This window comes from Leucopleurus acutus, assembly GCF_964270905.1.
Source record: "Leucopleurus acutus genome assembly, chromosome: 11".
NCBI lineage: Eukaryota > Metazoa > Chordata > Mammalia > Artiodactyla > Delphinidae > Leucopleurus > Leucopleurus acutus.
In genome coordinates, this window is record NC_139152.1 from 84,696,101 (window position 1) to 84,712,355 (window position 16,255).

Genomic DNA, 16,255 nt, shown 5'->3' on the forward strand with positions numbered 1-16,255 from the left:
ATATGAACAGTTTAGTTGTAATAGATTCTGGGAAAATGTAAGATATCAAGTTGGAACAGTAGCCACTGAAGTTTTTGAGAAGATGTGCAAAGCAGAATTTTAAGAATGGTATACAAAATGGATCGGAGAGGCGAAAACTGGTAGGCAGTTATCATAATATCCAGAAGGTGATGAGGTTTGGACTGTGGTGATGCTTTTGGGGATAGGAAGGAGGAGAGATATGAGAGATGTCTGAGTAAAGTCCTCAATGAATTTTGTTTTTGGACTAAATATGCATTGGATTGTCAAATGTGTTGCTAAGGACAACTCCAAGGTTCTGAACTTGGTTGACTGAGTGATGGTGCCATAAACTGAAAGTTCCAAATGGTAAATTCCTTTCAGGGGTGGGGGCTGAGAGAGGAAAATGGCTGAAGCCAAAATGATGGAAGATATCCAAGTGGAAATTTCCAGTAAGCCTTCAGATGACTAAGGGATTCAGAGAATGTAGGCTCTTTCCAAATCTTCTGTTCTTTTTGCCTATATAGAAAGTGTTTACTTTATGTGTTTCCCTGTGGCTCTGTTGATTACATTCTTATGTGTGGTTTGAAGCTCCTCTGGCTTCAAACCTGTATTTGTTTTGGGTATGGTTGGAGTAGAGTGCTAATGAGCCCAGGGTCATGGGTTTGGTCCCCAGAAGGGCCAGTTAGTTTCATGGAGAGGAAAATTGTGTTCCGTGGTTCACAGACTTCACCCTTAATCCTGTCTGCTTGTCTCTAAACTATGTAGTGTTGGTCCCAAGTGGGCCTGGCGAGAAAGTGTGAGTGGTTGTGTGCAATCCATTAAAACTACTGGAAGAATGGCTTCAAGTGGGTTTATCTGGGTTTTTTCTTCAAGAAGTTTGTCTTCCTTCCTCCCTCAGTTCATGGGACAGAGATCACATTTTCAGAGATAATATCCTGACCAAATGCACATGGGACTGTCCTGTTGATGGCGACCCACATCTGTTTCCCACATTCATTTACTTCTTAGGTAAAAAGCAGTGTGCTGATCCAGGAGTATGTGGTTCTTTGGTGCAAGAGTCTACGTACAAGTTTTGGAGTATTATCTGTTTGACTTTTAGAATTGGCTTATTAATATTGTACACATAAACCCTGGAGAGCATGAACATGCCCCAAAGACTCTAAGCAAACCTTTCACTGACTGATTTTCCTTATCTCATCCGGCTGCTTTTAGCTTGAGGCATACTCTTTCTGGGAAATACAAGTCTACGTTCATAATTCTTGTGATGGTCATGCAAGGATACAGCATAGAATGTGCTGTGTTTAAAAGAGTGATGGTCTCCATAGAACAGCAGTTGGACAAACCCACAGAAGCCACCTTCCACACAAGCGCAGAATTGCCAACATCTGCTGGGATAGCGTCTGAAGAGTGTTTCTGTGGATACTGCATTTTCAAAAATCAGTCCTAGAGGTTCTCAGATTGCTCTTCCAGTGACTGATACACCCCTGGGTCCTGCAGGAGCAACCCCAAAGAGAATTTGGAATAATGTAATGCACACATTGAAAGATTAAAAATAAATCCTCACAGCTTAAGAAGGACTTGAAAATAGGTTCACTTTTCTTTCAGGGACATGTTTGCCTCATCAGGGATACTTCTATTATTTGACATTATGGAAAATTTAAAAGGCTGAGGAGTAAGAGGCCAGACCATCAAATATCATTTAATAGCAATTGCTAAGAATAACAGTGATGACTTAGAAGAATATGGTGTGGAACAAATATGACTAAAAGTAAAAGGTGGAATAACTGAAGTTATGTGCTGAGGAAGCCAGTAAAACTGGTTGAAAAATTATTGGTGTTCAGGTTGTGCATAATGACAAACAACTGACTTATTTGCATTGTTTCCATGAATTAATTAGAATAATTATTTCAGTACTATATAGGGAGGGCCTGAAAATATCATATAAACAGTTAGAAATCATTATATGGAAAATTTGTAGCTCTGCTGGCTGGGCTGGGATGAGGTGAAGAAAGAGGAAGGATTATAGTGACATAGCAAGAAAATGCTGGACTTGAACTTTTACGTTTGCTTTTGTGGTATAAGGATTTTTTAGGCTCAAACAGTACTTTTTCCCTGATTTTGCTAAGTCAGAGTCAAATTAAAGGAAGAGGTGGTCACTTGCTCAGAAAAGTTGGGGCCATGAATCAGAGTGTACGTAGAAAAGAGAAAAGAGTGTGATAAAGCCAATGGAGAGAATTTTGCCTTGGATACCTTAGATCCTTAATGAGTACTCTCATTCCTAATAGTAACAATAGAAGTAGTGACAACAAAAGTATCATAAACAAGAGCTGAGAAGCAGACCAGTGCAGGACTGTGCCCGTGTTTTCATCTAGCCATAGAGAAACTAAAAAGATGAAACGGATAAATTAAGACAATGTGATGAGTTTTTCATAAAGCTTAATTTATTAAATTTAAGAAACTGCCCTTTATTCTGAGATTATATCCATGCCATGTTATTAAAATGAATTCCCTTTTAATGACATGATGTTATGATAGCTTTTTTAAAATGTCCTTATTTTAGCCCAATAAAGATTTTGCCACCCTATCTCAATTTCTTGAAAATTCTTTGATTTTTAGAAATTTTACAATTTTGAGAAATCTAGAAATTTAGGAACTATTACATGATAATGTTTAAGCCTCACAGAAGTGTTTTGTTTTTTTTTTTTTTTTTTGCGGTACGTGGGCCTCTCACTGTTGTGGCCTCTCCCGTTGCGGAGCACAGGCTCCGGACGCGCAGACTCAGCGGCCATGACTCACGGGCCCAGCAGCTCCGTGGCATGTGGGATCTTCCCGGACCGGGGCACGAACCCGCGTCCCCTGCATCAGCAGGCATACTCTCAACCACTGCACCACCAGGGAAGCCCCAGAAGTTGTTTTAATTTGTCTAAAGAACACAGCCAGAAGTGTCAGAGCCACAACACACACCAACATCTGCTTGATTTCAGCACTCACGCTTCTTACCACTATGTTATTCCTGTGGGTATTAGTTAAGGTCCAGAGAGGGCAGCAGAAACTATTCTAGGTATTTTAAACAGAGGGGATTTAGTACAGGTGATGGAAGAGATGAGTAGCCAAATAAGAGATGGGAGTCAACCCAGAGATTAACAACATTGGGAAGTCACTACCATCCCTAGAACTCGAGAGACACAGAGAGGAAGTAGTGTTCCCATCTGAGAAGAACCATCTGGATGGATCTAGGTCCACGGAGGGGACAGGGTGCCGCTTCAAGTGGGGGGGCAGGAACAGCAATTACTGCTGAAGATGCTGCTTGAAGCAGAGAGAAAAGGCAGGAATACCCTGGCTTCTACTTTCTTCCTGCCCTCCATTTTTGTTAGTGTCTCCTACAGCCAAGCCTACCTGGAAATCAGAAAAAAAATAGGGGGGGGGGTGGCTGGAAAATGTAGAATGTTGGGAAATGGATATGAGAGCAAACAGATAAACATCCAGTACATTCTAGCATAAATATGTATTTAATTATTTCACTGTATCTTTTACTACTGCAGTGAGGGCTAGAGATACCAGAAGAGACTTTTCAATATTAACTAAGAGAATTTACTTGGCTATAGGAGGGGAATGGAAATGTTTCCATTCCCAAAGCCCTTTGAAGAAGAGAGAGACAGAAAAAATAGGGAGAGAATATTGGTGTTGGAGTAACCTATCTTTGAATATTTTAGGTTCTAGGATGGTGGCTGAATTAGAAGATCTGGGCCAAATAAGGTGGAGAGTACAATACTAGGTATCATTTCTGCCTCTATTACTGCTGTCTCCTTCTCTCTCTAGGGGAGCACTTCCTCCATCTCTGTCTGTCTATCTGTCTGTCTCTCTATCACATCTTTTAGGCATTTGGGGTTGGGAAAGAGAGTTCCCTGTTTGTGGGGTGGACTGATGGATTCAACCACAGCACTTATATAGAGAAGTTGCCATGAATAGAGACTATGAACCCCCCAGATTTCCGTTTGGAGAGACTCCCACTGTTCCCCCTGGAGTAGGTTGGAAGCTAAGGTGGAGCCACTGATTTCAATAAACAAAGTATAGTTAGGAAGTTATGGGACAGTTACTTAATCTTTAACTTTCCTGGTAGTAACCATTAAAATGAGAAACCTCCCTTCTAGGCCACATTTCCAACCTTGCTTGAAATCCAAGGTCAAATTTTACTTTTGATGTACTGATGGTATTGTCTCCAATCCAATTTACATCTGTTTCTGATTTTAGTGATTGCTTTATTCTTTTCAAAATCATCTCATCCCATCACAGGGTGAAGGAAAGAACATTTAGAAACCAGATGTTGTATTAACCATAACCATTATCCTTTATTGGATCCCAAAGAGGTTTAATCTCTATCCATAAACAGGTGAGGAAGATACAAGCTTTCGGCCCAGCTTTACACTTTAAATGCCTCACTGGGAAGAGGGCAAAGGCTCTGCCATCCATCTGGCATTATTACTCAGGCAGGATCATAATTGTTGTGTTCATCCCTATCAGACCCAAAGCTCCCCTTTTCATAGCAAACATGTTATGATATACCCTTTAATATCCCAAAGTGAAATTCATAGATAATACACAATTTCAACAAAAATCAAAATGATGCCTGAACTGTAATATAAAGTATAATGAAAACAGTTCATAGTAAAATAACATGCATTACAAGATAGAAATGCTAAGGCCCAACTCTATTGGAAAGCATAGGGAAGTGGTCAGCTAATTTACCCCTATGTTGAGAATTATGAATGTGACAGCTACTGATACAGGTGGCGAGTAGAGAGATTCAAATAGTACAATTAGCATTGCTATAAGTGATGTTTTTTCTAGAACAGTGGACAATGCTTGGTAAAGTTCCAAACGAAATAAAGTACCACCTTTATACTGTGGTATATATACCGAATACAGTGGTAGTCAGTACTACCACTGACTGACAGTGGTAGCATTCCTGGAAAATTCAGCTTATATAAAAATCATGCAAAAATGCTTTGAATTTATAAACAAATTGGAGTTATATTCTAGGCTTAGGTAATTATAAGTAGGTTTATCATCTACATGAAGTGTCTGGAGCTCTAACCTCTGCCCAATAAATACCTTATAACGCCCCCCCCCTCAGTCATTGTGATTGACAACTGCAAATGTCCCTGCATGTTTCCAAAATGCCATCTAGGGTTAGAACTGTACCCATTGGGAATCCCTAGAGTGGGATAACTAAGGCCTTTTTGAGGGACAGGGATATAGGAACATGGACTCTGTGAGTCCACATTTTTGTCTGTGGAAGCCTTGCTTCAACCACATTCCTTGAGACCACAGTGGCTTTGACAAACTGTCAGGAAAACAATAGGTGTAGTGTTGCCAGAGCTCTTGGCAAGATTCTTTATGATCAACTTCTAGTTTTACTTATGCAGAAATGGTTTATTTCTGGACTGTATAAGGGCTTAAGACATACCCTTTCTCACTGAGATTGACTTACCATTGGGTATTACATATGTGATACGAAGGACTATCACGAAATGACATTGTGATGTGAACACTAGAGGAATGGCAGTAGGTAAGGTTAAAAGCCCAGTTAGATATATTGATTATTGAGCAGAAATTCTAATTTATCTTAATAATACCATATTCAAAAATATTTTATCACTCAAAGTTAGCTATATTTCTGCTTCTAGCATGTATAACCAAATTTGAACAAGAAGGTGACTGTCGGTACCTGGAATTGTCCTTGTGTCTAGATTGAGGCATGAATGGTGAAGTAGTGAAAACACAGGTTCGATGTCTTCAAACCCAGATTCAAGCCTACCCTGCCTGGCTGTGACCTTCAGTACGTTAAATAATGTCTTTGAGCCTCCATTTCTTCATCTGTAAAATAGGGTTCATAGCAGTGCCTGACACATAGGGTTTTCATAAGGACTAATGAGATAACATAGGTGAACCATTTAATATAGTGACTGACCCATGGTAAGTTCTCAGCAAATATTAACCATTGTTGGGGTGGTGGTAATTATCACTCACACAGATCTTACAGGAAGGAAAAATAGCATTTTCAAAAAGAGGCTGTAATGTGGCCTAGATGATCTTGAAGGAAGACAGAATTCCTTAGGGACAGAATTGCTCTTCTGTTTAGGAAAAAACAACTTTCGGCCATATACAATGATAAAAGGTGAGCGGGCCTGCCCCCATCCCCACTACGGGCAAAGCTGTGATGGAGGAAGTAGCAGAATTTTCTTGCCAGTTCTTTCTAAGAGAGAGGATGAAGGATTGGATAGGAAGTAATTCCTGGGAGAGTATGCAGAAGAGAGGAAGGGAATCTTACTAAGATGAAAGTGATGATTGAGATCTTTCTGCCCTCTTACTTCAACATCCACAAAACCTTTAGTGATAAGGCTGTCCCCAGGCTAGCCATGCGCATGCACACGCGTGCACGCCCTGCTGTTAGAAGCTTTTGGCCCCGGGAGGTCCGATGCAGAGCACAAACAGAACGAGGAGATTAGTCTCTTGTTGGGCCTAGGGAGAACCATGAATACTTTGAGTGAGTGAAGTTGGGCGTGATGGTGAGCCCCACGTGGGAAAATGATACAGGAAACTTTAGTAATATTATTAGTTCCTTAAAATCAAGTACAAAATCTCATGAGCCTTTTTTACATTTAGGTAGCTTTCCAAATAACTCATGGACGGTTTAAGAAAAGGGAAATAGAATGAGTTGCTTTCAAATAACAAGAGGGAAATCACTAACCTTTCCACTTTGTGCTTCCACAAATGCTACTGTGAGTTTGATATTCACAGTATCTATTCAGTAAAGAATTAGAAAGATTTATTGAAACAGAAATTCAGTGTTGAGAGATCACATTCTTATAACATTTCTCGATATTGGGAGTGTATTAAATGCTACTTGTATATTATGTACCCTACGTGATAGAAAACCTTTTCCCAAATGCTTTGTCATGGATTATAACTCACTGTTGGGTTATGGTAAGTGGGGATGGATTACTTAAACCTGCTTTATTGTTAATGCATCTACTGTACAATTCATACATCTCTTACATAGTTTGTCCAAGTTCTTTGAAACATTTATTTTTAAATATAATCTGTAAATTCTATAAGATATCTCCATTCTGGTGTATGATTAGTTTTATTTTCTGGGTAAGTTTTCATGTTTATTTGTTGCAATGACCTTAATTAATAAAAATGCTACATGACAATAGAATTCTTAAGGAATGACACATTACACCAACATTGTCCAAAAGAACTAATTAATCAAACATGATTAATTTTAATGTAATTACTAAAGAAAGATATATCATTTTATTATGACGCTCTAGCCATACATTTTCAAAATATGCTTATTAAACAGTAAATGTCAGATAATGATTCAGTTAGTTACATTTTTAGAAGTCGTTAGGATTGATATTCCTCTGCCATAAATGAATTGAATAATAATTTCAAATACAATCAGAGTTAATTTAATAAAAAATATGCTTTTGAACTAAGACAGATAAAATCAATGACCAATGATTATTTTCTGGTTTCAAAGTAGCAGGGAAGATTAATTCAGTGTCTGTAAGTTTATTTATCACACTTGGCCTAAATGTGATAAAAACAAATGAAGCAAAACACATGATGTAATCCCAGTTTTCACACTTCATTAGCTCTCTCAGCAAAAAAGAGATCTGACATAGTATTTGGGGCCTTTGTATAAACTGAATACAAGCTACATGATGTTTGAAAGTTTTTGATATTTGAATAGACATTTTAATAATACACAGACACAGATAAGAGATGTGAGTAGGTGGCTTGAGGTTTCAGAGTCCCTCCTGCAGTGTGTTTAGCAGCAGGTACAAGATAAATATCCAAACAAAATCAGATTAAGGGATTAACAGTAGTGACCTTGCTATGGGTAGGTGAGTGGGGCCAATGGGTGGTTTGGAAGGGATTTTCGAGTTCTTTTTTCATTTTTCCTACTTTTACATCAGTGCATTTTGGGCAAAAGAAAATGAGTAATGTTTAATTTTTAGATACAGTAGGGCTGGACAATTAAAAAAAGGAATATTCTAAGGATTGTGAAGGTCATTTGGAAGGTGACAGGTGATTCAGCAGGGGTTAAATGGGAGAAACTATCTCTATCTTAACTTACATTTCAATTGGGCAGTAACATTTGAACTTTTGTGTTCTCTTTTTAAGTTGTTTTTTCTTGAAAGACCTTATCAATGACAGCTGAAGAATGGGGAGAAACGGTGACCGTGTTTAAGATCAATGTGGCATCATAAATTAAGAAGGAACATGTGAAATGTATGCTTTAAAAGAGGCCCCTTTAATTCTAGGGTTTCAGCTTGGTCAGCCCTCTACAAAATTTTGAGGCAGATACTAAATGAACAAGGACTAAGAGGAAAAAAGACAGTTTCAAAAACTCCCTGGGCCTCTGTCTCATCTGTGAGAGGTTTCCTACAAAAAGTATTGTTCCAGATAGGATTTGGTTATTTAAATTTGTATCTTTATCCTGTACCATACGCACTTAAAGCTCAGACAGTCTTCTCATCTCCTTTTTTTTTTTTAAATAGAAATCACACAAAAAAGATATCTATGTATCAGTTTCTAATACCTAACAGGAAAGTCTTTTAGAATATTAACATAGCAATAAGCAAATATATACTATAGGATTAAACACTAGCATTGAAAACAAACAAACAAACCAAAAACAAAGAATCAACAAAATTTTCCTCTTGTTTTAGCCCCTTCAGATTCTGGACTTTATGAGCATTGCAGGAGAGGGGCATAAAGAATCGCACTTAGTTTATTTTAAAATTTCAAAATAAATGATGCCATAATGATGCATAAATCATATTTATCTTTCGAAAACATTGATGGGAAAGCCCAGGTGATTTGAGTGGGAATGCTCTTTCTTATGAAGAGAACCAAATAGGATCTGTCTCTAATAAATTAGTACAATCTTTTAAGATTAAAAATAGCAAAAACGTTTTAAATAGTCTGATTATAGCTTCAACAAGTCAAACATACATTTCTATCTAGCCTATAGTTTTAAAGAGTCTATGTGGGTTTAACTTATCATCCCTCATTCCAATATAAAAAAAGAAGAAAAAGAACAAGTCATTTTTGAACATTAAGATATTCATAAAGACTGTATAAAGTAAAAAACAAAACAAAACAAAAACAAAAAAATCTTCACAGATTGTTAGCCATCTCTTTCAACGGTTTCTCATAAATTCTTCTCTTTCCTTATCAGTAGATAACCCCCATCTCAGAAGGAAATACTTGCCAACACTTCCCAATGAGATCAGTGATTGCTTTTTATGAGAGCTACTGCTCTTTGAGATGTTTAGGTGAAGGGAGAATATCTTCTATAAACCAGTAAACTCCAAAGAATTACTCAAGGGGGATGTGGCAGAAGCTATTTTTAGAAGGTGAATCTATGCATTTTTCTTTTTGTTTTTATTTTCTCCACTTGCTGAATATCTGTTTTAGAGCAGAGAGTGCGCGCACACACATGCACACACACGCGCACCCATGCGCACACACACAATGAGTAACTTAATCATCTTTTCAGTTCTGCCATTTGCCTATAAGGTCTTTTTTTTTTTTCTTTCCCATTTATACTCCATGCTCTTGAATCAAGGTGTTCATATTGGATAATATTTTGCTAATTTTGTTGAGTTTGAGAGCCAACAAAATAATGGAGCCTTCTAACTTAAAAAAATTTCCTTCTTCTGCCCTTGCACCCCCAAACTCACAATTTGGTGAACAGTACACTACTTGTGAGTGATATAAAGTTGAAAGGTGGTGGTGACTAGACCTAATGCTATTTTCTTAAGCCATCTATCTAAAGAATTGTTTTTTTCATACTTTAAAAAAATATGTCTATGCTTTCTTTTTTTTTCTTTTTTTCTTTTTTTTTTTTTAGTCAAGTACTTTCTTAAAGAAACAATAGCACCACATTGGCATAGCTGGCCAAACAATAAATGGGAAAGCAAAATGTGCTACATCTTCCATTTTAAGCATTCTCCCAAGTGCATAAACTAATAACAGAAACCCTGAAGTCATAGTGCATGAGATGGTTTCATCTACACAAACACTGACATTCCAAGGAGGGGAAGGATTCTCAAGGGAGGCCAGGCTTTTTTTTTTTTTAAGATTTTTCAAGGAAGTGATTTCTTCTCAGTATTCCATTGGACTCTTAGGATGAGTGTGTGTGTGCACGTGTCTCTGTGTGTGTGTGTGTGTGTGTGTGTGTGTGTGTGTGTGTGTAGGGTGGGTATTGGGAGAGTTTTTCTTTATCTCTAGAAGAGTGGATTCTGATGGAAAGATGCTTTAACTTTTTCAGTGGAGCTTCCTCATCTTAAAATGTTCGAATAATACAATTATACTATTTGGGGAAGTGGGAATGGAAATTTGACCTAGGTATTCAGTGTTGTCAATTAAACTGGAAATCAACCCATAAATTAAAAGCTCATTCTTACCAGTATTTATAGCTCTTTCATAAACGTCTTGATATTGCCTCATCTCAAAATTCTAAAGCAAAGCTTATAAAGTTTTGAGTTGTAAGATTTTATGTGCTTCCTTCTGTCAGTACCAGGTCGTTCTGCTGTAGAATATAGTGATCAGCTGACTTCTGGAGTTGACAGCAATTTGTCTTCTAGTTTTAAATCATTTGAAAATAAGATAGTGGGTTAGTATAATTAGTTAATTTTTAATTAGCTAATTTATGATACAGTTGGAAAGGACTATGTACTAGAAAAAGTTAAGAAGGGTAATATGACTTCACATATTTAAGCTTTCCTCACTGGGGTATTTTTTGCTGTGAACGGAATTATTAAGTGAATCAAATAAGTCATAGACACTCTTAGAATTACCGTATTCAACTATGTCTGGAAACTTACAGGTCTGCAGAAGGTTGCATGTAAAGCGTTGTTCATAGTAATTTTAAAAGGTACACACTAGGAATAAGAAATAAAAATCAGAGTGCCATTTTGGGAAAATGGGTCTAGCATCTCATTCCATAGAACCCATATGTCTAGAAGACAGATGAAGGGCAAAATTACCTATGGTTTCTTTTACATCTGTCCACAGTGATCAGAACATAGCTCTGCATGCCAGGGGTGCTAAATTCAAATAACACTGTGGACTAAGGTTAAAATACTAGTTGGCTGACCAGAGGTGTCCATTAAATAGGCTTTCTTTTTGCATATGTTCGGAGATCCAGGAAATCTTGTTTTTTTCTGGCCTCTGAACCTTGAGGTGAACCAGTGGGATGAAGAAGACTAAAGATGTTATTTTTGTTTTGCATGTACACTCTCCAAGAATAAAAGGGATATAGTTTGCATGGAATAATCAAGCCTGGTTGCTTTTCACCAAAAAGTTCTAAGGCAGATAAAAAGATCTGAATGATGGATGATTCATTGTTTTAATAAGAAAATCTTGATATGTAGACAGGAAATATTTTCTAGGTCAGCATGGACCTGTCCTCATCATTGGATTTTCTTGATACCAGTTTTCAGTTGAATGGATAAGACACATCCACAGAGGACTAGAGGCCACTCTTCTAAGCAGACATGAGGGAAAATTTCTAGCTGTGAAGGAAATGTTTATCTTTCAACTAGCAATTCTAGTCAAGCATACTTTAACCAAAAATATATGTATATATCAGTATCTCCAAGGATAAAAACAAAATTCATTAAAGAAAGTAAATTTGTGACATTTTATTAGTTATTATTTCAATATTGGAAATCTTGGGACTTTTTTTAGATTACTTGAAAAGCGGAAAGAACTGTTTTTCAAAATGAATAGAGTATCATTTATAATATGAAAAGAAGTATTATTAGGTTATTAGTAACTTCCCGGCAGAGTCAGTAAGTGCTAGCAAATGGAATAATCATCCTTTCGCTGATAGAAATCTTTGTTTTTCTCCTTTTTTCTTTTCCTCTCTTTTCACTTTGTATTCATAAATCCAAATGCAGAATTCAAAATCAAATTGCAGATCAAATGTTTCTAGGTTATTTTGAAAAGTGTTTTAAAAGAGATTGAGCTGTTAGCTTTTAACAACTAGTTAGTTGGATAGTTAGTTGGATAGCTTCACTGACAAGAACTGGCATGTCAGGAGCATTCAGCTTATCAATTTTATAGCTATGCTGTGAATGAGTTGTTCATAGAATTCCTTGCATCCCAGCAGCTCAAGGGCTCTGATCTTGACGCCCTCATAGCAACTCAGGATAAAAATCTGGAGCTTTATCTTTTTAATCCTCATACCACCCCTGTGAGGTAGGTAGATGACATATTGCCCCCATTTTGCAGATGAGGAAACTGAGGCACAGAGAGGTGAAGTGACTTGCCCAAGGTCACAGAGTGGTGAATCCGTGACAGAGTCGGCAGATGTTTGTTTCTTCAGCGAGAATAAGAAACCAGGACTGTTAAAATTCCTAGCCTTCTGCTTCTTCTACTCCTCTCTGGACTCGCCAATCAAATTTGCATCAGTGGACTTTGTGTCTTATTCCTTCTGGAAGGCGTAATTGGGGAACTTTTCTTTCCCAAATGGTTAAATTTTGAGTACCCTTCCCCTCTGTGTCACCTTTGGCTCCAGGCTTCCTCTTTTAATTTGCTTTCACCTTTTACCGTTTTGGCCAGACTCTTTCATATAACAAACTACAAAATAGCACCATTGTACTAAAAAAACAGAGTTTTACATACTGTTTGATACATCCTGTATTATTGACATGCTAAATTTACATAGTGCTTTATATGGAAAAAATAAAAAGAGAGAAGTACTGATTAGGTCGCACACTCACTCATCATTTGAAGGAACCATTCAGAGTTTGAGACTCTCTATGCTTAAAACATATGCCTAAAATGATTGGCCTCAAAGTTGCAACTACTTGCAATTTTTTTTAGCAAGATGTGGAAATAATAAAGCTTTGTGTCTAAAATAAATGCATCCAACTTATGTTTGGTACAAATGCCACAGATGGAATCTTGTGGGTTAAAAATCGGTGTTCTATTTGACTGCTTGCTGCTGCTATTGAGGAGGCCAAATTTGGCAAATAAAAAGGTGATGAAGGGGGGAGGGGGATAGACGAACAAGATTACCAGACACTGTAAAACAAACAGCCTGTGTTGCGTAGAAAGAAGTGCAAATAAAAAAATTAATAAACCACTTAGATAAGGCTGCTGAATGAATGTCTCTAGCAGCCAAGATTCAGAGACAAATGTAGTGCAACTGGATCTATATAACACCCATGCATTTGTGGCTCTTGAGAGGCAGGGACTAAGATCTCTATATATATTTTCTCTATAGAACATTATTGATAAAGGATCAACAGCAATCTACCAACTCCAGGACCATTTTGCAAGGTGCAAAGCTTTTAACAATCACTCCTAAAGACATTGTTGGAATGTTTACTTGCGTATTTCATTGGGGGGAATGCCCATCTTTTGAAATGTTATCAAACTTATTTTTTTGGTAGGTCTTCTGGTGTTTAACAGGTAACTCGTGCAGAGCAAAGGATCCTGCCAGTGGCATGTCATTCTTCACTCTTCAGGAAGGTCTTCCTACATTCTGTAGTTCTTGCTTCCTGCACTCCCTCTACTTGTGTTCTTCAAATGTACTTCCTAAAAATAAGGGAGAAAAAGTGACATTACTTTGATGAAGTTTTTTGTATGCTACCTATCTATTTCTAACATTGGGTCTCAACCTTTCATATCTATGCCTCACCACTCAATTTAACAGACAGCTGGGCCAAGTTTTTCTGAGAAAGACATAGAGGTAGATGGACCTGTAGTTTTTAGTTTAGCCAAACCTCACTCAGGCTTCTATTTATCCTTGATGGCATGGGAACCACAGATTGCTTTATAATTACACAAAAATGTGTTTTTATTCATCAGCTACTATCACAGATTCCTTGACAGGAAGGAGATCCTTTAAAATTCAGTCTTCTGGACTGGAACATCTTTTCCTAGTGAGGAAAAAAATCACATTTTGGGACTATCCTCTGTTGTTTTATTGCATTTTGTTCTGTTTTAGTTTTTGTAAAAAGGAGCTATTTCTTTTTCATTTTTTCTTTATCTCCTTTGGAGAGAGGCAGAGCTTTAGAAGATTGGGAATTTTGTAGATGATTTAGAATCTATAAAGTCACAGACATTCTAAGCTGTGCTCAAATCCAGCTCTTCCATTTTCTAGCTATGTGAACTTGTGCAAGTGACAATCTCTTGTGTCTCAATTTCATCCATAAACTAGGATAATAATAGTTTCTACATTGTAGGATTAAGGATTAAAGAATTAGAACATAAAAGCACTTATAATAGGCCTGGCACATGGTAAGCACTATGTAAGTATTACCAATTGTTATTTACTCTTATTATTTCATCTTTATTGGAAAGTAACCATTCTTGGATTAAAAATTCTGGATTCCTTGTTTTGGTGCTACCATTCACCTATCAACAAGCAATTCTGTTATCCAAGGAATACTGAGTTTTGCTTAGAAGCCCTATGACAGTAGGGAGTTGTCTCTGTTCACTGTTACAGCCCCATGTCTAGAGCAGTGCCCAGAACATTTCAGGTGCTCCATAAATAGCTATAGAATGAATTGAATGAATGAATGAATATAATGGACCTCTGATAATGTGAAGAATCAAGTCATTATACTTTTTCTGTAATTATTATTTTATCCTTGAATATACTTAAATAGCAACATTAATTTAGACAAATAAGATGTAACATAAAATCTGGGAGGAAATAACATTTGCATGCATAAACATCAGGTGCTGCTTGTCTTGATTTCACTTCTAGTCAGGAGGCCCTTAGAGAAGGATGTAGTAGATAATTATTGGTACAGAGTGAGGTTCAAGGATTCAGTGTCCTTTTTCCTGGGAACATTTTCCATCAAGACCGAAACCAAGAATTCTCACCATGGTGACTGGAATCTCCAAATTCTTCCTTCTGGCTAAGGAAATGATCAATCACCCAATCGTTGTTAGAAGTTTAGAGATCATTGTAAGGGACCTTGGAGATCACTTAGCCCTGAGAACTGGAGAGGGTAAGAAGGTGGGGCAGTATCAACTACCAGTCCCTGGAAGTTGTACCTGTTGACGAAGACCCATGGGGATTTGATAATTTTTCTTACACATGTTTTTCAGCTCTACCTGGAACATTAGAGTTATCACCAAGACCTTTATAAAAGCAAGTTAGCACTTTGTAAGTTGACGGTCAAAATATCTTGTACCTACTGAATAGAAGGAAGATCATTGTGTAAAGATGTTTATTAAAATATCTAGCTCAGTGGCCACTGAAAAAAACTTTGTGGGGCGAAATTGGGTACTTGTATAGCTTGAAATGCTGTCATTTAAAATCCTGCCACTTTCCCCCCAAATATCGTACAACTTCTACGCATTTGTTGCTCTGCTGTTAAGCTAACAGTAAAGTATCTGCTGTTAAGCTAACAGTAAAGTTTGTATTCCTTCCTAATCTTACCTTTTAATCTGCTTCCTTAAAGGAGTTCTCCAGAAAATGGAAGAAAGACATATGGGGCTACAGAGTAGAGACACTATTGTCCCAAACTCCTTGAAACATTCCTGTTCAGTTCTCAGTAGACCCTGCTGATTTTATATGGCTCATCAAAACCCCACAATCGCTATTATTAAGGACACTATCAGTCTATCAAACTAGTAACCAAATTTACCAACAGGTCTAAAAATACCCTAACTTGGGTTTTACCTCTTTTTCTGTTTAAGAGGCATGCCAGCTTAGAAAAAGAAGATTTTTAAGAATCTGGATAAAGCCCCAACTAGGAAAATGCTCCAGAATGAGATGGTAACAAGTAAAAAGAAAGCACATGAGGTATTTAATCTCCAGTCTTCCTCTCAAGCCAAATTAATCTCAGATTTCCAGAAGAAAAAATTCAGGTATCTTCTGTGCTTCCCTCTTCAAATTCATGAGGGCTGTAGCAAAAAGGATTGGGGTTAGCTTGGCCAACCATATAGATCTTATTCTTCTCCCCAACAGAGAGATTCTTTTTCCCTCAAAGCAGAAGTGTAAAGTGCAAAGTCTGAGTGGAGGGATCTTCTGGCCTATTTCTTCTGGGTCTGTTTCAGCATCGCAGCAAAGTCATGGGCAGAAACTCACTCACTTGTTAAAGCTGACACTGCTCCAGGCAGCATGGTTCCCATGCACACAGGCGTACGGTGGAGGCCATTCAAAACCAGCTGGGATGTCGTCTGGTTTGCATTGGCTCTCTTCCCG

At 37.5% G+C, this 16,255-nt stretch overlaps 1 protein-coding gene across 2 annotated transcripts in view; it reads right to left on the reverse strand.

Annotated features, from left to right (window-relative positions):
• Positions 1-7,085: 7,085 nt before the first annotated feature.
• Positions 7,086-16,255, reverse strand: part of IGF1 (insulin like growth factor 1) — a 75,757-nt gene continuing 66,587 nt past the window's right edge. For both annotated transcript variants that reach the window (XM_082851193.1, XM_082851192.1), the window contains one exon: positions 7,086-13,629. In XM_082851193.1, the coding sequence (XP_082707319.1) occupies positions 13,570-13,629 (60 nt within the window). In that variant the 3' untranslated portion in view covers positions 7,086-13,569. The remainder of the gene's footprint in view (positions 13,630-16,255) is intronic.